General features: G+C 37.3%; 2 protein-coding genes across 5 annotated transcripts in view; one reads left to right on the top strand and one right to left on the bottom strand.

The window, feature by feature from the left end:
- Positions 1-22,833, bottom strand: part of MCPH1 (microcephalin 1) — a 129,799-nt gene that overhangs the window by 35,768 nt on the left and 71,198 nt on the right. The window lies entirely within an intron of this gene.
- Positions 315-22,833, top strand: part of ANGPT2 (angiopoietin 2) — a 44,128-nt gene continuing 21,609 nt past the window's right edge. For both annotated transcript variants that reach the window (XM_052809428.1, XM_052809427.1), the window contains exon 1: positions 315-792. In XM_052809428.1, coding sequence (XP_052665388.1) covers positions 508-792 — 285 coding nt within the window. In that variant the 5' untranslated portion in view covers positions 315-507. The remainder of the gene's footprint in view (positions 793-22,833) is intronic.

Genomic DNA, 22,833 nt, shown 5'->3' with positions numbered 1-22,833 from the left:
CCGGGCTGTCCTCCCGCGCCGCTCCGCGCAGCCCGGCGGAGCGCTCGGCCTCCAGCCCGCTTTGCCCTCCGTGAAGGCACTGGCCGAGCCGGGGGGGGGGGGGCGGAGCAGCCCCGCTCCCCATGCCTGCCCGCTCTTACCAACTTATGCTAGGAGGGAAGGGAAGCGGCTGAGTCGGGGAGGGAGCCCGTCACACCGGGGCAGGGGCGAGCAGAAGAAAGGGCCTCACGCCTCGTGGGGGGGGGGGGGGGGGGCGGGCGGGGCCGCGTCCCCCAGCTGGGGGCTTGTCCTTCCCGCATCTGACAGCTCGGGGCACGGCGGCCGGGGGGAGAAGCCGGCCCGCTTCCAGTTCGCCAGTAGGACGGCGCAAGCCGGCCAGTCCTCCCGCCCGCTCCGCCGGGCCCATGGCAGCTGGGCGCTCCCTCCCCGCGCACGTTCACTAGGGCCGGGCTCTCGCGGAGGGCACGGAGGCGCTCTCGGGGTTGCTGGGCTGCCGCCGGAATTAAAATGCAGCTGACTGTTTACTTCTTCTGGGGCTGCAGCGTCTTCTTAGCTTCGGGATACAACTCCTTTAGTAGGAGCATGGAGACGATAGGCAAGAAGCAGTACCAGGTTCAGCACGGGTCGTGCAGCTACACCTTCCTGCTGCCCGAGACGGACAACTGCCGCTCCGCCGCTTCTTACGTGTCCAACGCCGTGCAGAGGGATGCGCCTCTAGATTACGACGATTCAGTTCAAAGACTGCAACTACTCGAAAACATCATGGAAAACAACACTCAGTGGCTGATGAAGGTAGGATAATACCGTTTCTATTCTAAACATCTTGTTCGCTACATCCCGTTATCAACTTCATTGCGGTTTTTGGTTTGGTTTGGTTTTTTCTTCTAACAGTTCCTAAATTCACAAAATGCGTTATCTATCTGAGCCGAATTTCTGAATTGCCTTTCAATCAAAAAGTTGTTTTGCAGCCTGAGGACACAATTTTACTGATGAGAAAGGAACAGAGAACTGCACTGTACTGCAGAGCTCGTGCTTTAAAGTTTGTCATTACATTTGAGCCGCTTGGACAAATAGTAATTACACACGCAGGCAGACTGCGAGCATGTCTGAGATTTCTGACGTGAAAGAACCAACTACTCATTTATAATTTATAACTGACAGGGGCTATTTTATCTCTGTTTAAAGACTGTAGAATGTACCTTTTTCTGAGGCATGTGGGAAAGATGTTATCTGAAAGATGATTTCAAAACCTGCATGCAGAAATTAACATATTAAGCCCCACTGGTAAAGAATTGTAATTCTAAGCAAAGACTGCAAGTCTGACTTGTACTGAAATTAGCCTAGTGAAGTGATAGAATTTCAAGAAAGTTCATTAGCGGATATCCTTTGCATCCTGTAACATTTCCACTCAAACATACAATATTCAAGGGAAAAATATTCTGGAAAAGGTGTTGCGGATGCCACGTAGCTTCCTTTAATGCAACTCCATCGCAACTAAGGGAGAATGACATGTTTATTGCCAAAGTGGCAACATTTGTAAAATTTTAGACCTGAAACAGCAGAAAAAAATTTCATACCGCATATATTCTTAATATTACTGGGGAATAAACCTGATCACTAGTCCACATTTTTATAGAAACTCATTTGATTCTAAATGCTATACAGTTCAATGGATTTTGATTTAATCAACCTTTATTTCACGGGTACCTGAAGAAGTGTGATAGTATAGTTCAATTGCATAGCAAATTTACGAGTGTTTATGTTTCATACCAAGATGCCTATCTTCCAAGCAATAAATATTTTGAGGATATAACTGAACTGTTGACACAGTATCTCCAAGTAAGTGTTCCAGTGATGTCATAAGGGTTTTTTCATAAAGAAAGAAGTATTTGTGGCGAACGGAGAGAATTCACAATTCTCTACAATGAGTAGCCACTTCTTACACGACTATAAAATAATTTTGCATGAGGGTTCACTTCTCTCATCACCTACAAAGTTACAGAACTAGCATGATACAACCAAAGAAACCTGCCGGGGCATTTGTGTAAGAAAGAGAAGTCACACTTCAAAGCAGAAAGCATAGTGTTTTCATCTACCTGGAAATGAACCTTGAAGCTTAAATCCAAAATGCAGACACTTCAAGGCTGCAATGTGGGCCTCTAATCTGTCTTTATAGGTTTAGGATGCTGAATTTAGACACCCCAGTGTCAGTTCAGTACCTTTTGTTTTTTTAATCTCACAGGCAAACATCCTTCCCTCCACATACTTACTTACCTTTCTACTTAGTAATTTACAGTGCTCACTATTGTAATGTTAGGACCAACATTAACAGATGTGCAATGCAGGATGAAAAACACACAAAGCCAAACAGTCTAATCTACCCAGCTGCTAAGCATTTTCCTAACATAAATAGTAAAATCACACACAAGACTCCAGTGCTAAATGCCACTTACGTAGGCAAACACAGTATCGTAAGTGGCATCAGGTAAACAGAAACCAGTAAGCAAATTCCAGCACCCTTATTTAGTAAAAACTATACTTTTTCCTGTTAGTCCCTGGGAAATCAGTTACAAGAGGAATAGGATAAGTATATCTAACCCATTCTTTGGGGGATCAAAAGGCAGATTCTGTTTTACAAGACAGAGAAATGTTTCTTTTATTTGAGCAAAGATTTCCAAATAAGATGCTTTAGATTAGCCTGATTTTTTTCTAGCTGTTCCACAGCTAAACATCCTGTAAAATAACTGCTGTTTGCCTTTTTCACTATTTTAACACCTGCTTTTTATGTCATCTGTTTTGTTCACAAAGAGACTCCAACAAAAGTAGCTTTTCCTCAGATTTGCTTTGCTAGAGACACCTGGTCTGCAAGTGAAGATGAAAAGCAAACAATAAGCTTTAAAGTTGCTTACAGAGTTTACTTGCTGTTTTTTTAAGGTCACTAATACACATTCCAAGGTTCATATTTCAACTTAACCAAAATATAATGCTAGATTAGTCAAGGCAGGGCAAAACAAAATTGTTCACTTAAGTTTTTATACTGTATCGAAAGTGTAATATAAGATAAATTTTAAAAATAACCTGACATTAACTTCTCAGCAATTGGAGAAAAAACTGCTTTGGGTCGTGCTTTTTAAAAAGTTATTTTTGCTCATTTAAGAGGCAGCACCTGTTTTGTTTTGAAGCTGTGTAAAAAAAACACATTACAAACTTCTAGTGTGAATTATCTTTTAAACATTGCTCCTGAAGTATTGCACATCCCAAAACATTTTTACACTCCTCCCCCCCCCGCTCCTGCCTTTAATACATCAACTAAAGGAAACATTCTGTTTCTGAATGAACGCTGGGCTGTATGAATGGAACAGCATGGGAAGTGTGCGCTTCATCTGGTTAATGGACAAACACAATAGGAAGAAAATGAGTTACGTAGGTCCAGGTTCTTTTCTGATCTGCTCCTGCATAGAGAGCAGAAGACTTTGTTCTACAATTGCTACAAATTGCTGCTTCATGAAAACACAGGTTTTTTGGTCTGAACTGCATTAATGCCTTATGCCACTACTGTATGTACCATACATAAAACTGGAGAATGTCTTCTCAAAAGTAGATTATGTTTAAGCGTTCAGATGACATACCAGAACGAACCACTATTCCACCTAACCCAGTGTTTAGCAGTAAGCCAGTAAGAGATGCGGTAGAGCAAGGGCCAAAACCCTAGATCAACTGTGCAGCAATATACCTGAAATGAACTTTCTCCTTTGACTTTCCCTAGCTTGGGGTCAATTTGTACATTGAAGTGTAAGATTTTTTCTAATGCAATGTGTGGGCAGGGAGAAAAAACCTCTCAATAATAAGATTTTCAATTAATTTGAGAGGATGGCAGATTGGTATACAGCTGAGATACAAGACTGGAAATTTTAAATGTAGACATGTATGTTGGCTGTTATACTTTGGAATTTTTTTATATAAAAACAACATCAGGTTTTCGGATATTCCTAGAAGACAGGCAATTCCCTTAAGTTCCACAATTAAACAAATCTCTATCTATCTGAATTAGTGGCAGCTTTACCATTTGGATTACAGCATTTCTACTCAAGGAACTGCATTTTTTCAGGTATTAAGACATTGAAATAACTGAATGCTGACTTTAATTCACTTCTCGGTACATAAACTAGATCCTATGGCTCAGGAGATACAACTGTATCCAAAGCAATAAAGAAAGGGGTCTTATTTTCTTAGTCTTTCCTGTTATAAACAGCTGAAAACAATGTATGATCAAATGCATTATAGCATATGGAATATAGGTAATTTATTTGTAGTTTATCAGCAGATCAAAAGACTAGGAAATAAAAGTCTGTGCCAGGAGCCAACATTTAAACCTAAGACCAGAACTTCATCCTGAACCATCCCAGCAGACTAGGAGGGGGACACTTTGCTAATAGAGATGCAGTATCTTTGGATACTCTGAACTGAGATTTGTTTTTCCTTGTCATGATATCCTGGAAGCTAAAAACCCTTTGTCGCTTTGAAACACGTTTCTTCCCCAAGCACAACAAAATCAGATGTTTTAAGATGAATGGGAATGAATGCTTGTAATGTTTGATGAGTAATTACCAATGAGAGGTTGTAAGTATTCAGTCATACTTCTACTGAACTTCATATCTCAAATAAGAAAAGATATTCTGACATGCCGTCATCCAAAACCATCTGCATACAATGGACAAGGACAACTACATTGTAGTGTTGGATTTTGAAGTACGCAAGAGATTATTCTGACTCTGAATCAAGAGCTGCATTCCTTTCCTAAGTAATGCATCTGTTTTCACTTATTGTGAAAAGTGCTTGTTTTTGTCTATCAACTATGTATTTGTGAAGCAAAAGAGTACTGGCAGGACCCAAAAGAAAATACTTTTTTACTTTCAGATTAGTACATGTTACCAGATAAAGTTTCCACGCTGCTTTAAATGATATGACTATGCAGTTTATTGTTACATCTCCTCTAGGTGAATTTCTGTGAAGGGATTTGAAATGACACTTTTGCATGTGTTTAAAAACTATGTTGTAAAGACTATTCCTGCATCACTCCACAAATACGAAATTGGTGATACAGGTATGAAATTGTACAAAATCAACAAGGAAGAATAGAGATTTTCTCGTACAGATCTACAAGATCTGAAGTTGAGAGCTCGCCATCTCCAAGATGTTATCAGTAAAAAATGTGAGAAACAGAGGCTTGTTTTACTGAACCAGTCTCTTACTAGCATTCAAGATATATTTTCATGTGCTTTGTTTGTTATCAATATGATCAGAAACTTACCATCTTTGGTCCAAACAGCAAATTGGGAGACTTTCTCCATTAATTATTGACATCAAGTGCTTTATTTTCCTTCTTTTTTCTCTTTCTTCAAGTGCACATATAGGAAATGAGCCTGGAGATGCTTGAATTGACAGTTTCCAGTCCTTTTTGTTTACATACCCACTTTACATATAAATCTTAACAGCATAACCTTTAGAATATCTTAGAAAAATTGCAGAGCAACTAAGGTTCAGAGTGGTGTTTCTTTTACAGACAGTTGTCTTGTTACTGCTCCTTTTTTGTTGTTAATTATGAACAAATTTGATAACATGCAACTCCCCATAATTTACCAAGGGAAACAACTGATATAATTTGCTGGATTCCTAGTCACAAGAAACAAGCTATGATGTATGTATTGCTTAGAACGGAATTTTGCCTAGAAGACACAGATACCCATTTCCAACCTTCAAATTATGATATCTAGTATCTTCAGTGATTATCATACTGTCCTTTTCATACTATAGTATTTGTGCTTTTGAAAATATACCACATTATACATTATTTGATTTACAATACTTCTTACAGTAAACTAAGGCAGCTTAGTAAACCACTGTTTATTTAACAACCTTTTACATACTTTAATGCAAGAACTGCCTGTTGTATCTGTTATTTCATGGGATTTTACATAGCTTTGGCTGAAAGCCAGGATGGGAGCAAAGTAAGACTGTCTTCCTCTACCATTACCATTATTATAGGGCTAGACGTGCAAAATGCTGCCAACTGATTTAGAAGACACAGTGTCAGACATTAGACTATGGTCTACAACCAGAGAGGTGCCGCTCTCAGACTCTTCTCCGGAGCTTAGCAAACCCGGAGTTTCATCAGGTAACTCAGTCTACCTTAATTAGCTCCCTGGAGTAAGTTCAGTCTGTCTCTTCAGCCTGGAAGAGAGAGAAATAGAGGAATGGAAAACTTTAAAGAAATCCTCCTTGAAGAGGCAGATTTATCAGCATTGCTGAAGAAGTTGCAAAAGCTAGCATGCTGCACGGCCCTCATCCTGGCATACCACTTTGGCACTGAAGTTTGTAAGCCTCGGAATCAAGAGACAATAGATAGAAAGTAGGAATGTGGACTAGGCTGCAAATATGACACAAATATACAGATAAACATTATGCTTCCCACTTGTTAAAAAAACTTAGGTACAAGAGTCAAATCAGGACTGGTAGCCTTTCCATAGAGTTTGGTGTCTGCCCATTCCCATATCCTGACAGAATCACAGAATGGGACCTTCAAAGCTCATCTAGTTCCAACCCCCTGCCATGGGCAGGGACACCTTCCACTAGACCAGGTTGCTCAAAGCCCCATCCAACTTGACCTTGAACACTTCCAAAGATGGGGCATCTACAACCTCTCTGGGCAACCTCTTCCAGTATCTCACCACCCTTATAGTAAAAAAATTCTTCCTGGAACAGAAGATGCAAGTTGTACTTCAGAGAGAAAAAAAGGTTCTGGCATCTAGTTAGCAACAAGGTACTGATGGGAGCCTTAAAGATACCCGTACAGACTGCAGAAGAAATGGGAGAAGATGGCTCTTGAATAAAAAAATATTTAATGAATGTTCTAGTATATGAAACAGGGATGTCACACACAGAAAATATTTTGGTAGTCCAAATGCACCCTAGGAAATCTCTCACTGGTAATAACAGCTACACCATTGAGAACACCATTTGTCAGTGGACCATAAGTATCAATACAACCTTCAAGAAAAGGAGGGTTTCTGTGGCACTGAATAAGAAGTTTCAGAAATAAGCACAGACAATTTTATCTGCCATTTTATTCTTTAAATTTCTCAGAATAGCCAAATATAAATTACAGGTGAAAAAAAATTAGGAGCATCAGATAATTTCATAAGCCAAAGCATCTGGGAAAAAAAAAAGGTACGGCACAGTAATTTAATACTTAGAAATGCCTTAGAGATATGGCACATTCCACAGTGGAACAAATTAAACCAAATAACCTCACACACATACAAAAAGTTAAAAAGTGCTTTACAACTGGAAATACTGTGATCATTTCATTTCCATTAACAGATATATCTCTAGGAAGTGGGGCAGAGGAAAAAAGAATTGTATTTATTCTCTAGTGAGGATAATTGAAATACTGTTTGGTGAACCTAAAGTCTATTCTAAGTAAACCAAGCTCAGAGGAAATGTTAAAGAATTCTTCAGGTTACAAAATCCAGATCCATGTTTTATATAAAAAAAATCCTACACCTAAATAGTTCTGCAAACACTCACTGGGTCCATTTTCAAGCTGCCTAGGAAAATACATTACTACTCCTTAAATGCCTTTTTTTTAAAAAAAAATGCTTATTACGTTCCAAGTAATTACTGAAAATCCTATTAGTTTTTATCTGTTTGTGGAACAGGTTAACCCTAAAATTAAGATTTTGTTTACAAAGCTCAGCAAACGTATCCTGTAATTTGTATGATTAGGAGATATCTGTCTGTTCTCATTCCAACTTCCAGCACATTATGGCTTAGTCTGGACAGAGAGAGGGAAGCTACAGGAACTGTTCTGCTGTCTTTATAATGCCCATACGAAGCTTTATCAGTTTTTCTAATAATCTTCCAGGAGCCTACTAAGGTCATAAAAAGGTCTTACTGCTAAAAAGAGAAGGCTTATAGAATATGCAACCTTCTCTCTGTTAACTTCTCTCTCTGTTAGTGAAAGTATGGATGGAAATCTAATATTGTTCACAGAGTTATGTTATTCACAGAAGCTGTAAGGAGCGAAACATTTCCCTCTCTAGGTGAGCAAATACTTCAGAGTTCTTAGATGACAGCAACTTTCTTTCCAATTCAGCTGTCTCTAGAGATTCCCGTTAAACCCAAGTGGCATATAGTGTCCTAATTTTGCTCAAACTCCCTTTAATACTGTAGGGAAAAAAATATCTTTTCAGTTTTGTATTTGTATTCAGGTCTCAAGCATCATGATAGAGCTTAAAAAAAAAGAAACTATATAGGGTTGCTTTACCCTCTGTGAAACAACCTATCAACTTTCTATCATTGATTTTGGCCAGGGATTAAAATGAGTGGGTTGTGGTAACACAGCTGAGAGCTTAACAGACTATTTTATTGAATAGCTAGCTATGACATCTTATTATTTAAGTTTCCAGAAGGGGGAAAAAAAGCCTTACTTGATACATTATAGCTCTCTCAATGTTAGGAACTGAAATTCTTTAAGAGGCATTCAGTTTTTAGACTCTGTAGTACCTTTTAATAATGCAATTATGAAGACATTGAAAATAGCTACGTGCATTTCAAAAGCTGTGCTAAAGCATACATGAGGACCAGAGTAATTGAGTATAAAGTCAAAACTAACATATTAGAACATTCTGGTGTGGTACAGTACAATCACACAACTGTCATCATTTGAGCTACTTCAGAAGCAATGTTATAATTACACTGTAATGCATATATAGCATTATACTATAATGAATAAAGAATTTGTGAAAACCACATGAAAACACATTAGGCAAATGTTTGATCTTTAATTATCACTCCACTTAATAGAACTTTTTGACAGGGAGAAAAGCTAAACGTTATTGTCTTTGGAAAAAGAAAAATTGTATCCTTTTAAAAATGGTAGAATCTTCTTCAAATCCTGAGTACAAAAATGACTGAGCAGTGTATCAAGCCCCATCCAAACAACAGCTCTGCAGACCTGTTCGTTCTCACGCTGCAAGCATTCAGAGTCATTCACCTCCTGTACTCACGATATCAGCTTCATCACTATGCTTGCTTTTTGGTTCAGGCCCGCACCTGACGTGCGTGATCCTGGAAGGAAAAAGCCTCTTTTGTTCCATTCTGTCAGGGTGTGGGAATGGGGAGACACCCAGCTCAGTGGAAAGGACATTTCCTGGGCAATAGCCATAGCCCTTACCCCACCAGCAGCTAGCTCCCCTACATATGATATGATGTCAGTGCATCAGAGGCCTGCTGTTCATTGTATGACCTGATGTATAGTCTTACACTGAGGTATTTGAGTGAGCCGAGAGGTTTAATTTTGATAGCTGGCACCTAAAAATCATTTTAGTTTTGTCTTCCTCCACAGAACTTGCAGACATCACACTAAGACGCTTCATATACTTCCTTTAGGTCCTCTCCTTTGAACTACATTATGTTCTGTGCAACAACTTTCCTCCCTATTTTCCATTTGCAAGGTGTAACCACCTGCAAGATACTAGTCCAAACCCAGTTTCAAAGTGAAATATAAACCAGCCCCTTAAGGAGAATGTGCCAATCAGTCAGAAGCAGTAGCCTCATTTTTCCACAGTATCAGCTGTCAACTGACAATCTCAGCTGTGCATAAAGTCAACATTCAAACATCAAAAAAGCTGCAGGTCAAGACTGAAATATATCTAGCCATGGAAAACACGCTTGCCATACTTTCCTATTGAATTACCAAATATCCTGTCTATTCAGACAGTTCAATATTCAAGAAAATTCCCTAGTGAAGACTTAATGAAACAATTTCCATGTTTTTGTGTTTCTTTTCAGAAAGCTTTTCTATAAACAAGGTAATTCAGCTGTTCAAAGGGAACGGCAACTTCCAGTTTCTCAATACAACTTCAAAAAAATGGATAAAGTAGGTGAAAGACAGCTTAACTGAATGAGTAAAAAAAGACAAAATCTTGTATTTTTCTGCTTCTAAGGAATTGACTTAAATAAAACTAAGCTTCCTTGCGTGAGGTCTGAACTTTGACCATATTAACTATCCCTGTGTTTTCACTTATCTTAAACTTCCATCCTGATGCTAGATTTTCTGTCAGATATAATGATTGCCTATAAAGTAATAGTAAATTAAAAAACCCTGTTGTAACTGCTATTGGAGCTTTAGTGGGAATGTTTTCTGAAAACTACTCTGACATGATGAAACAAAGTTCAAATAACTAGAAGGTAAACCCTAAGACTAATAACCTAACCCTTAGAAAGAGTATAAACTGCAACAAATATAAACAATCTGACCCTGTTGAAATCTTACCATGGCCAAGCAAGGATTCTGACAACTACAGTTTACCAGCTGCGGAAGAAAGTTTAAATATAGTAAATAATACCCTAATTTTTTTCTCCTGACACGTAAGTTTATTTGACTCGCATCTAGAGAAAACTTATCCATGTCTTGAGTTCAGCTTCTTTGTTATGGTAAACTTTATTATTTTAAAAAGACTCTGAGGACAGCATACAAAAACCTAGCTCTGCTCTAAGCAAGTAGAAAAATTCCCACTGACTTCTTAGGGAAACTGAGATTTCATCTGATGTATCTAAAAGCTCATTTGACTCAAAAGGTGAAACTTTTTTTTTTTTAAACTATTTGAAGTTGATAATGGAGTAAATCAGACATGTGCTTTCAGGCTTACTTCATGTGGACTACCTCTAATTGGTGAGGATGCTATCGGAATAGAAAAAAGAGTGATAATATTAATCACAAGGAAATACACATTTTCCTTTTCTTGTCCCTCTCAAGTCCATGTGGGAGTAACATTTCCCAAGAGTCTCATCCAGTCAAGTCCTTCGCGCTCACCATTTTCCTCAGTGAATTTCCTTCCAACTTCGTAATATTTTTAACCTTCAAGTCAACCAGACAATTCCTTCCCTCATCTGGCTTTAAGATCAATCTTCCAGCCCCCTTTTGCAGCTCATTGCCTTTATGAATTCCTATCCCTGACACATGAATTTCTAACATTCTGCTCACACAGATTCAGTTCCTTTTTTTTTCCCCCCTCCCTTCTTCTTTCCCTTTGTTAATACCATTCAGCTTCCTGACTGTCCAGTCTGAACTTCTTTTTCTCTACGTCCCTTGTCATTCAGGATTCTCAGTTCTGGCTTTGTTTGTCCGTGTTAAATTTCTTTTTAACCCTCACTACATGCGTACTCTCCTGGGTATCAAGACAGATAGCTTCTTTTTCTGGCTAGCTGCACACAGTATTGATGACGTTGTACTTTCTCTGTTGCTAGATGTGGTTACTCATCTAGGGAGCAGAGTCTTGCATCCAAGGGAGTTTCTGGAAAGTGCATTTAAAAGTCTCCCTCTTCAGTGGCCCATCCCATCAGATCTTGATAGGCAGGGACGCTTTTCTCCCATAAAATACCCATCCTATAGTGTGTAGCTTTGGTTCTCAGCCATTTTTGCTGAGAGTTCCTCCTTTTCTATTACAATCAATGCCAACAGCATTGCTTGTTTTGAGAGGATCTGGCTCCAGTTTCTGGTCTTCATAGAAGGGCACCAACTGGCAGCTGCCTGGCTTCAGGCTTTCAGAAGCACTGACTGGAGCGCAGCTCGAGAGGTGACCTTCCATCACCACCTGAGTGCTTAGTGGGGCACCAGAGACAAAGAGGAACTTTTGGAAGCAATGGATGGTAAGACTTTTCTTCTTGGTTCTGTTCCAACAAACTAAACTGCCTGCTTTTAGATAGATAATCCTATCTATTGAGACCAAAAATGTATTTTTTATCAGGATTACATAATTTAAAATATTTTTTTTCTGCATCGCACACTACATTTTGTTTCTGCAATATGCTGCCTATACATGCTGATCTTATTTCCAAATATTTGTGTTTGTCCACTCTTAACACAGTAGCTTTCTGTTTTATCTTTGAAGCATGGAATTCCTCAGAAGCTTTTGCTTTAAAGCCTCTTAACTGTGCTAATGGAACAGCAAAGGCAAATAAATAAGTAGCATTTGACAAGAACGTATCAAGATGCTCAGTGTTTTAACTAAGCAGATGTGACCACCTGAGCTTCCCTTACTTAAGGCAGCCCTTAGTGCCCTCTGTAGTTGCAGTCAAGTCCATTTTGGTTTTGGGACCTTGCTTCCCCTGCCCAGTGTTTTGGAAACTTCATGGAAGTTCTCCGACAGCTCTGGTCTGGCAAGTGAGGAATTTTCAGATTGGTGATGAAAATGTAGCAGCTTTGCCAACACACCACCTTCCCTGCCTAGCTAGCATATTAGCAATGGGAACAGTGGCGAGCAAGATGCAGCATGTCTTAAAAAAAGAACTACAGCACTTGAGAGGAAATCACCTTTGTTTTGTTTTGGTTTTTTTTTTTTTTTCAAATATACAGGAAAATCAGTGTGTGAGTTCTTAGTAGAGAAGTTTAGTCCTTCAAAACTGAAATCAGCAGCTGGCATGTACTGTGTCAAAGTCTTCAGCATTCAAAAATTGGCAGGCCTTCAGCTCAAATGACTGGTTCTCTCTTGGTAGCATCATCATTGAGGCTTCTTCTTCAAGAAAAAAAAAAAATCTTACAAAAGCACCTAAACTATATTTAGAAGCCACTATGTTGCAAAGCTTAAGAACTACTCAAACTGCTTTCAGTTTCCTTTATCTGTGAAGTTTAAAAAAAATCTAATGATTTTTCATGCTGAAAGATGCTCTGTAAACACAGCTTTGAAACAGGAGACACCCAGTTTTATAGCTTACAAAAGAGACTAATTGTGTTCCACAGCTTCCTAACTAGTTTGATCCTTGAACTCCGAATCATTCTTCCTTCTGGTTGGAAGTGGAATGCAAGATGACTGCTTCCCTAGAAAGCAATGCTGAGAATGAACTGTGAATGCCTAGCTCTTTTTCACTGCCCCAATAACATATTTTGAAAAGAGGAATTTACTTCATATTTTTTCAAAAAATTGCATTATGATTTGCTCTACCACATCATGAGCTGTTCTCTAAAATAGGCTGTTCTCTTGAAAGAGGAATGCATAAAAAAATTCACCTGATATTATAGGTTGAGGTAAAAAGAGAAATGGTTTTATATTAAGAAAAATCTGTGGCACATATAAATTAACTAAAAATTTCGTAAAGTTTATAAGGCTACATAGCCAATGTCTGTCACAAAGAATGTCACAAGTACCCCCACCTGCATACCTGATAGTAAGTTTATTTCAGCAGCCTATTGCTCAATGGAATGGAAAAAATACACAAATGGGAAAGGATTACTTTAGACCTGGAATAGCAAGTGTTCACTCAAATGTGGGCTTTTTAGGGCAGAGTCTCATCTTTATACCAGTCTGGTAAAGTCCTTATTCCCTGATGGTAGCATGCAAGTACAAAATATGACTGAAAACGTGTAGGCTTGTCTCCAAGAAGTTTGAATATTCAATTTGTGAAATTATAGCCCAATGCTATAAACTAGCATTTAAAAATTAAATATCAATTGGCAGTATTTCTTATACTGTTCATAAATAAGGAATCCTAATTTTCAGTGTTGGTGGCTTGTTGCACATAATGTGGAATATTTATATTCATTTCAGTGAATGGCAGAAGCATCATTGGCTTCTTGTCTTCCTGGCTTCAGTGCTACTGAACTTCGGCAAAATGCCATTCATGACTCACACTATTTATTTATTTATTCTTTATTTTTAGACTAATGGGAACTTTATGAATTCCTTCCCTGATTTCTAAGAGAAATACCACTTAGCTGTGATCCTGAAAAACGGTGATTCAGAATCTTAGATTACTGCCTTAATGAATATCCTTAACTCTTAATGTGAATGGTTAATCACCAAATAATTGATTTTAGGTCTGAAGATATTGTTGTTAAATTTTGATTTTAAATTATTTCCTTACCCATATAGAAATTCACACTATTAAATGGTTTGTCAAGTTGATTATTTAGTTTCTATTAACAGCATTTTTTTGAAATCTCAGGAATATTTTTCATTTGCAATTTTATTTACATCTCCTAAAAAAATGCACTGTAAAAGTATATGCATCATATATAGCACAAAGAAGCTAAGTCATCCTCCAAGTGACAACCCACATGAAAATGCATGCGCAGTTAGGAAAGCAGTAGTGCGGTATCACATGCACAAAACAAGCTCAGTGTCTGGAATGGTGGGAGCTCAACTCTAAGACAGCCTTTGGGATAGTTTCAGCTCTCAAAGTCTCTTCCCTTTTCCTATGCACTCTTTTGCTTTTTCTTCATCATCATTTTGATTGTAACTTTTGTAGTTAGTTCAAAGCATACAGTAGAAAGTATGATCATGCTGTAATACCTTTTAGGATCAGGTACAAAATACTTCCAGTCAAGAACACAGAGTGAAAGTCATTCTTCATAAATATTTGTGCAGATAATGAAGGCATTTCATGCATTTAGTTTCATGTTATATTAATGAAATATTTGTTTTTTATTCAAGTAGATTATTGCCAATGAAGGGGGGAATTCTTCCCTTCTGCTAGAAAGTGTAAATTATACAAGCATAACAAACAGCTTCCTCTAAATGAGATGTAATCAGACATGAAAATAAGCTGGTAAGCTTTCATTTAGTGCACAAGTGGGATTAACTGAACCATCTCCTGCATATAATTTACTTTAAAGTCTGTATTTACTATTTTAAGAGTTAGCATTTAAACCTTTAGTATTTTATTACACAATTTTAGCTTGAATATTTTCCAATAAATCACAGCTCACTTTCAACTAGTATTCATTTATGATGTTACTTTCACCTTTTGTTTGCTGACAGGAAAATGAGATAAGAGAAAAATCTTAGCTGGAGGTCTGGACAGGCAGACATGCTCGATGGGGCATGTAAGAAGCTAATAGCGCAGAGACATCTCAAGCATTCCCATATACATTCCCAAAAGATTTTTTTCCCTCCCTTGAGAAACACCACATAGTCCTTTGGGACTTCCTGCCCCAGGAAAAGAAAAAAAAAAAAAAAAAAAAAAAAAGGAAAAAAAGAGGCAATTTAAAATGTCTCTTTTCCAGACACGATTGCCTTTTTCTTCTGCAGTGTTCGACTTTTTTCCAAAACTTACAAGCTACTAAAATTGATAACTGACCTTCAGAAAACATAGAGAAATATTTTATTAAAAGTTGATTTAAAATAGCTTAAGGTCTGATTGATGGGGATTGATGCAATGCCCTTAAAAATGTGTTCCCTTAGGTCTGTCAACATAAATGGATCTTGGAAGGGATAGTGATTTTTTCATTTTTATTCTAACTTTAAGTGGTAGCAACATTGATAGACTGTGAAAACAAGTATGAAAAGCTATTTTAAAGCGAACAAAACTGTCTGCAAAATTGAAATTTTTTACAGTATTTTGTCTTCATAACACCAATACATTGCAGTGATGTGGAAATACAAATATAAGCACACATGGAGAGCCTGGCAATATGGTGCTCCATTCATTACATACATGCATATTAAGCACCACGTGTGGCATATATATGTAGGTAAAATACTTCATATTGCCTATATGAACTGCTGTGATGAAATTATGGGTGTTTTCTTCTTTTTATAAAGACTACATTACATTTCACTGTTATCCTGTTGAGTAGAATCCAAAAAGATAGGCTCATCCCAAGAAATCCTTCCTAGTGTGCAGACGTCAATTATACTACAAATAAACAATTCACATATTTAGTATTTTAATTGAAAGTGAAGTCTGTTAAAATAGTGTTTGACAAAACTGTATTTTCTGTCTTTATATACAAAAATGTATCTGTGAATCAGAAATTTAAGGTTTCTGTGGCATATATGGGTGACCTTCTACAATGAGACAGTTGCACATTGGCACAGAGTTTGAAAAAAAAAAGTTTCAAATTATGGGCTAAATTCTACTTCAGATGAGTCATGAAGAAACCAGACGCAGCCCCAATCCAAAGAACACTGCCAGTCTGAAACAAGGGCAAGGCAACCAAGACCAAGCATGACTGGGTTAAGGATAACTCAAGACATCTGGAGTATGAGAAGTAGGAAGGTCTCATCTGTACTCTGAAAAAGTATTCTGAAAAGGAACTGATGAGACTCATCAGCGGTTTTCTTATTTTGCCTTGTCACTAGAACTAAGCAAAATTGATTATGGATGCTTGAGTTAATTTTCTATATCTTGCTCACTTTTGTGTATAAAGTAAACATCTTAGGAAACAAATTGTCAGCATGATGATCCCAGGTATTGGAAGGGCTGATTAAGTTCCTTTGGTTTAAATTCACAAAGATAAATTTTGAATAAAGCACAGGACATTTTTAGTAGGGATGCAAGAACAGTAACTCAAAAAGCTTTTGCAGCTTAATTTATATCAAACACTGTAGCTTCAATGCATATTTAAAAAATGCCTAGCTGTAAATGTATTTTCTGTTGCTAGGTTTTCTACTGGATCTACTCCACTTTTGGAAATTCAAAACAAAAATTAGAGGAAAAACACTACAGACGTCATTATCCCTGCAATTTTCTCTGTATCTACATTAGATGACTAAGCATGCAATATGTGTTGTAATACAACCTGTTCAATACTTCCGCAAGTTCTTTGGAACTATTTTGTAAATTAATTACTAAGGACAATCAAGGTCTGAATAGCTTTTTTTCATGGAAATCTTATGCATATTCTTTGGTTTTCCCCCTTGAAAATATGAAGAAAGCTAGTTTTAGCTATTCCATATTTAACAGACCGCCACTGCCAAGAATATGAAGGATCTAAAACTTCAAATTAATGGCAGGAGAACAATCAGTTGTCCCTGCAATCAGAGGAAGATAATGAACCTCATATGCACTGATATCCTTAGGAGAATATTAGGCAGTCTATATTTAAAACTCTAGCATATAATTTTAAGTCATGTTACTTCTTAAAATGACTTTTCTACACTATCAACAGCCACAGTTATCTTAGTAACAATTTTGACATCTAAGAGCAATCCACAAACTTGACAGGAAATTGTCCCTTGTTTTTCTTTTAGGTTAGTGCCTCCAGGCTTAAGTCAAAAGTCCAACAATGTGGGAGCTGGTGCAAGGAAGGGTGCAGGAACATATAGCTGGGGTATGGAGGCGTATGACCTCTCCATTTGGCCAGCAATCAGCTGTTACATAGAATGAACAACACAAATGCAGTGGAGCTTCATACAGTATATCACACATAGCAGTTGCTGAGTTTATGGGACTAATGACATTTTTCATGCAGTGAATCTGCTGATCTAAATACAGGGCTATAGAGATATGTCTGCAGATAAACTTTGACCTCTTTGCTCTTTCTCCTAGCAGGTACAGTCTTAGAATGGATGCTTTATTGTAAGAATAAAGATTATCTTCAAATTTCAGTGGACAAGTTGCAAGAAAGCCTAAAAACAGTGCTTTTGGAATTTTCTCAAACTTACAGATGAATTCCCTGAAAGTGGTAAATTGCTTAGTCTAGTAATCCATATTAGAGTCAAGTCAAAAAAATCTGGATAGATTCTGATGATCTTAGGGGTGGATACAAAGGATCATGCAGCTCCAGCCATTCATCTACTCTTTCTAGGGGACACAGCACTATGGAGAAACTCATGATTAACATTACTTTTCTTTGAAAATAAATGTTACAGTTAACAGAATCAGATTACAAACATTAAGAAAATCACCAAACTTTATTGGAAAGACTGCTCCAATAACTGACAAATTCTATAAAAAAGCAACTAGCAGCCAGTACTATTTGTACCATTTATATGGGGTAGCATTTGGCAAAGAAGGGATGTATGTATTCATACAGCTATAAATGCTGCCAGGAACATGACCGTTTAATTCGTATAGCAAAGAACAAAAGCCAAGACCTCATTTATAACTTTAAACGAAAAAAATGGTAAGTTAAAGTGTCTACACAATGCAGAAGTTACTGATTCTTTGGAAAATTGTTCTGTAATGTGGACACAAACTATATGATAGCAATCAGGAAGGCTCTTCATTTAAATAAGTATTGGCAACCCTTCATAAAGGATTAATACTACCTCTGCCAATAGTTAGAAACCAAATTTCTTTTAACGCATACTCTACATGTTGTCTTTTCTTTCTTGCCAATTTAAAGCTTGCTTAAAAAAAGACAATCTTGGCTATAAAAGCAATGCTTTGGAATGTGCTCCAATATGATTGATCTGTCCTTGTTCTTTTGGCAACTTAGCTAAAGTACTTTCGTCAAATTTTATGATTTTATATGATTTGAAGTAATAAAGCATGACAGCCCCAAATTGATGACCTTAGAGAATTCTGTCTCTCTAAAAATTCATCACCATAACTATATTACAAACCTTAATTGTGCAATTATTTTTTAGTTTTCCTAGCTGTTTTTGCAATTTAAGCATACTTTAAGAGACATGCTTTTTCCCATCTGTGCTTTCATTTATATTTACTTTCTTCAAGAATACATGCCAGCCAAAGTCTTTCACAAAAAATAGAATGTTTCATGAAAAAAATCCCATGAAGAATCACTGAAATCCTATCAACTAACTATTCCTTCTTTCAAATCTGAATGTATTAATACCTCTTTCCCTCTGCCCTGCAATTTCCTTAAGATAGGATTCATTGATTGACTTACTCCCTCAAAAGCAGAATTTCTGAAAGAAGATGCATCAGTAATAGTCAGCTATTAGGTTTTGACAATTACGTTGTCCAAAATAACCATCATGTAATCAAGGTTAACATATATCAACACAAGTCTTATATACCAGCTATTAATCGAATTAAAGAGATTAAAAATTATCTTCCCATAACTAGCCATGTGGCAAAGGAGAAATCTGGCAAATAATCCCTGCTGCACCTTCCACATCTGAGCAAAATATTGGAGAAGACAGACATCCTGTTCAAACGAAACTGCCAAGCTTCCCAACTTATGGATGGGGACTGAAGCATTTCATTCCTGTGCCCTTCCCTCTTGTAAAGGACCCGAGCTATTTTCCCCTCTTCAGAAATTCTGAGTGTGCTACTGCTTATAAAGGAAGGAGGCTCCTTGGCAGGAGCTGATGAATAGTACTCGACAAAGAAGTGTGCCACAAAGAACTGCAGTCTTGCAAAATGCCTGCTAATCCTCAGTGTTGTCAATGAAGCTCAGCCTTGGCTGCCTTAACTGGAGCCTGTACTGAGAAAGTTCTTCCACCTCCCTCTCAGGGAAACACAAGGGCCTCCCTTTCTGGGAGTATGCGATGGGAATATGTTCTGCTCTCACTAAGGTCAGTGGGAGATGATGGGCATTTTGGATGAAAGTAATTCTTTTATTCATCTTTGAAGAAAGATGAAAGTAAGCACCTGCCACTAAAAAAAAAATTACAAATGTAGTTGTAAAAAGTCCTTTCTACAGTTTTGCATTGTATGATGAAGAGAGAGGGGAATATACGCAAAGAGAGATGAGTCCATGTCTTGGTTCAGGTCAGGAAAAGAGATTTTATGATGTGTACATGCAGAGAATGCACAAAAGTGGGAGAGGATTAGTGAATATGAAGGAAAGAACAGAGAGGTTTATGTAATCATGCTTTGTAGGATTTTTAGGGAAAAAAAGCCACAAGAAGCTCCAAAGCCACTTGATAGGTCAATATCATTTTGATGCTTCATGTTGCTCTAAATAAGCATAAATAAACCAGATCATGAAACTGGCTTTAAATCTTAAAATAAATCCCTTTTGATGTTCATATTTCATGCTTTCAAGTAAGCACAAATACTATGTTCCCTATGTTACTGATTTAATATTTTAAGTTGAAAAATGGATGTGAAGACAAACTGTGAAACTGGAGTCAAGAGAATACTTCAATGGTTTAGAATACATCACATGAATGAGAGATGAAAGAGGTTAGATACTTGGAGATAGGCTTATACTTACACATATTCAAATAAGATAAATTATGAAAATGCAGATCTGTGTGTCCAAACAGAACTGCTTTCTAAGGTTGCAAGCACAGTGACAAGGGGTATAAAAATCTGGCACAGAACCACCAGATGCCTTAAATTGTAATCACAGGTTTTGCGTACTGTAATCAGAGCAACCTTACAGCTGGGTGTTTTTGAACTGGGCAATTGCCTTAGTCTACTGTAAAATGTTTACCTTACCTTTAAGCCCAGAATTAACTCATTTTCTAGTAGTCTGCTTTGGAATAAGTCAGTGATAACATTTTCAACGAAGTCATGCAGTTCTGCAATCTTATTTGCAGAGATGACTTTGTTCAGATTCTCATTCTGATCCCTCTCTAGTGAACAAGGAACCAACCTTGAAGAATGAGGTTTAATATCCACAATTATTTTATGAAAGAAACAAAGCTCTTGATCAGTCTTTCTTTGTTCATCTATTTACTGCCTTCTTTCTTTTTTTTTGTGGGCCTTTTTCTAAATTAAAGAAGATGAAATATTTTCAATGCTTTCTCATATGGTAGCTCTCTGATACCTGAGATGTCTCACTTTTTTTTTCTCTGTATGTCATTTTTTTTAACCCAATGTCCCTTCTAACTGCAGATGTGCATTGAGTCTGCCAGGTGAGGCCATATCCTCGATCTTTATAAAAGCATTACAATACTTGACTGTGGTACTGAGGCAAATAAAATGCGTTCTGGAGATCTCCCTTAATTTTCTTTTAATAGAGGTGCATTTGAGCAAAGATCTTTTCCAAGTTGTCTATAGTGATGTCCAGTTCTCCAGCTTCAGTTGCTAAAGTTAATTTGGACTCATATAGATTGTTTAATCCCCAGATTTCTAGCCTTTTCAGAGGGATATATATTAATTGTTGTTCTTGGTCTTCATGGAGCAGCATCTAACTTTAGTGAAAATTTACTAATTTCTATGTATATAAAAGCCTTCAGAATTTTGCACATCTCCTTGGACTATGGTGCACTAAAAACCATCTTGCACTGCTTTTTAAATTAAATTATCACTATACTCAAACATCTCATAGCTTAATCATCAAGGACCAAAGATGTCTTAACCATTACTACACAATTAACAGCCACTGATCTTAGTTCAGCAGAAAAGAAGAAGGTGACCTAAAAGATGTCACCAAAGTTTTAAAAAAATTCCAACGTTTGGTCAAATTAGATATGTCTCTGGGTGGGGAAGTTTTTGAAAATGAGGAATATCCAGAAGCAAAAGGTAATACTTAAGAACTGTGAATAGGGAACAGCCTTAACTGCTTAGTATGATGGCAATTGAAGATACCCCTGTTAAATTATCATGCCAAAACCCAGTTGATTGCATGCTTACTTTTGGTATTCTAAAAGGTTAATATGCAAAGAGCATCTAAAGGCTGTCTAAAAGCTAGTTTTAAATCCCTGTGGTACACCTGAGAAGTAAGTACACTTATGCAGCAGTATAGGAGATGTGGGTCAAACCTTGTGCCAGATCTGAAATAGCTGTCGTGCATTGCAGTTCACCAGCTGCAGGGGGAGAATGGAGTGAACAAATACTGCTTTGGAAGTTTGGTCACACCAGACAAAAAGAGTAATGCTTACTTCAAACTGAGAATATACTTCCAGTTTTAGAGGTTTTAACTTAATACACCCCGTTTTCTTCATTTGCCACTTTTAAAAAACAACTGTGAAGTCAGGAAAAAAAAAAATCCAGTCCTTGCTCAAGTAATGTTTAAGGGGGAAACATTCCAAGCTGATTGATCTGCCAGTTGATCCTTAGCTGGTCAGAAGTGGAATGGCTAGATCTGAGCAGTGGTTTGATAGAATATTAAATCATAAGCTGCTTTTTCTTCACTGATATGGAAAGTAGCCATACAATAATGTCCAAAGCTCCTCCTCACAACAAGCCATTACTCATATCTAGATAGCATTATCAAAATAATATTTTAAAAAAAATCAAGATATCAGCCATTTTCCTTAGATTAGGAATTGGTGGTGTTTTATAATTTGTGCTTAATGACTCTAGGAATTTGTTATTAGCTAGCATCCTTTTTGGAGGTACGGCATGAAGCCCCAAAATGATTATGGTTCTCTTGCTAGAACAATATTGGAGTGAAGTAGAAGTTTGATTCTAGAAATTTCTAGAAATTTCCCCAGTCAAAAAAAAAAAAAAATCGCGTGGCCTGGATTTTTAAGAGTTCAAACATAAGCAATGACTTATGAAAGAAATATGAAATAATTGCAAAGTTATTGAGAAAATGATACTAAAGAAGCATGGAGAAAAATCAGCCTGCTTTTGATAATCGAGATACGTGGAAAGAAAGACTTCATGAAAGGTTACTTGAATTTTCTCCTTCCTAATTTTCTCCTTGCTTTCCTTGAAAGCAGTGTACTGTTATAAAAAGACTACCAAAAAAGCCTTATTTGTTTAGACACAGAAATGACTTCAGAATGAAGTATTTAAAACAGTTCTTGCATTCCTAAATATTCAGCATTTAAAGTATTTATAAGTTTTCCTACTGTTTCATGTCTTTATTTGAAATTCTCTCTGATAAAAATGCGCACATAACAGTGTTAAAAGACCTCTTCTCTGACTTCTAGTCACATGATGAAAAATGCTTTTGAAAATATTTAAGTCTAGATACAGGAAGATGACTAAACTCCTAAGGTTTTGTCTTCTAAAAAATTCCCATCGTTGCCAAAGCTGGTGAAGCTCCTCTGATGGTGACAATGGTGGGAGCACTAAGGCAGAAAAGCTTCCAAGTGCCCGCAAGCATTCTCACTGCCGCGCCTTCTACCTACCTCCTGCAAATCTCCGTTCCTGCCTTTAGAAAATGGGTGGCCACACATTCCTTGTCATGTTCACCCTTCCTCTCAGAGAGCTCAACATTGGGAAACTTCACATAAA

Source organism: Harpia harpyja, chromosome 15 (assembly GCF_026419915.1).
Source record: "Harpia harpyja isolate bHarHar1 chromosome 15, bHarHar1 primary haplotype, whole genome shotgun sequence".
NCBI classification, from domain to species: domain Eukaryota; kingdom Metazoa; phylum Chordata; class Aves; order Accipitriformes; family Accipitridae; genus Harpia; species Harpia harpyja.
Note: the sequence above shows the minus strand (reverse complement) of the source record. Positions and strands in the feature narration are given on the sequence as shown.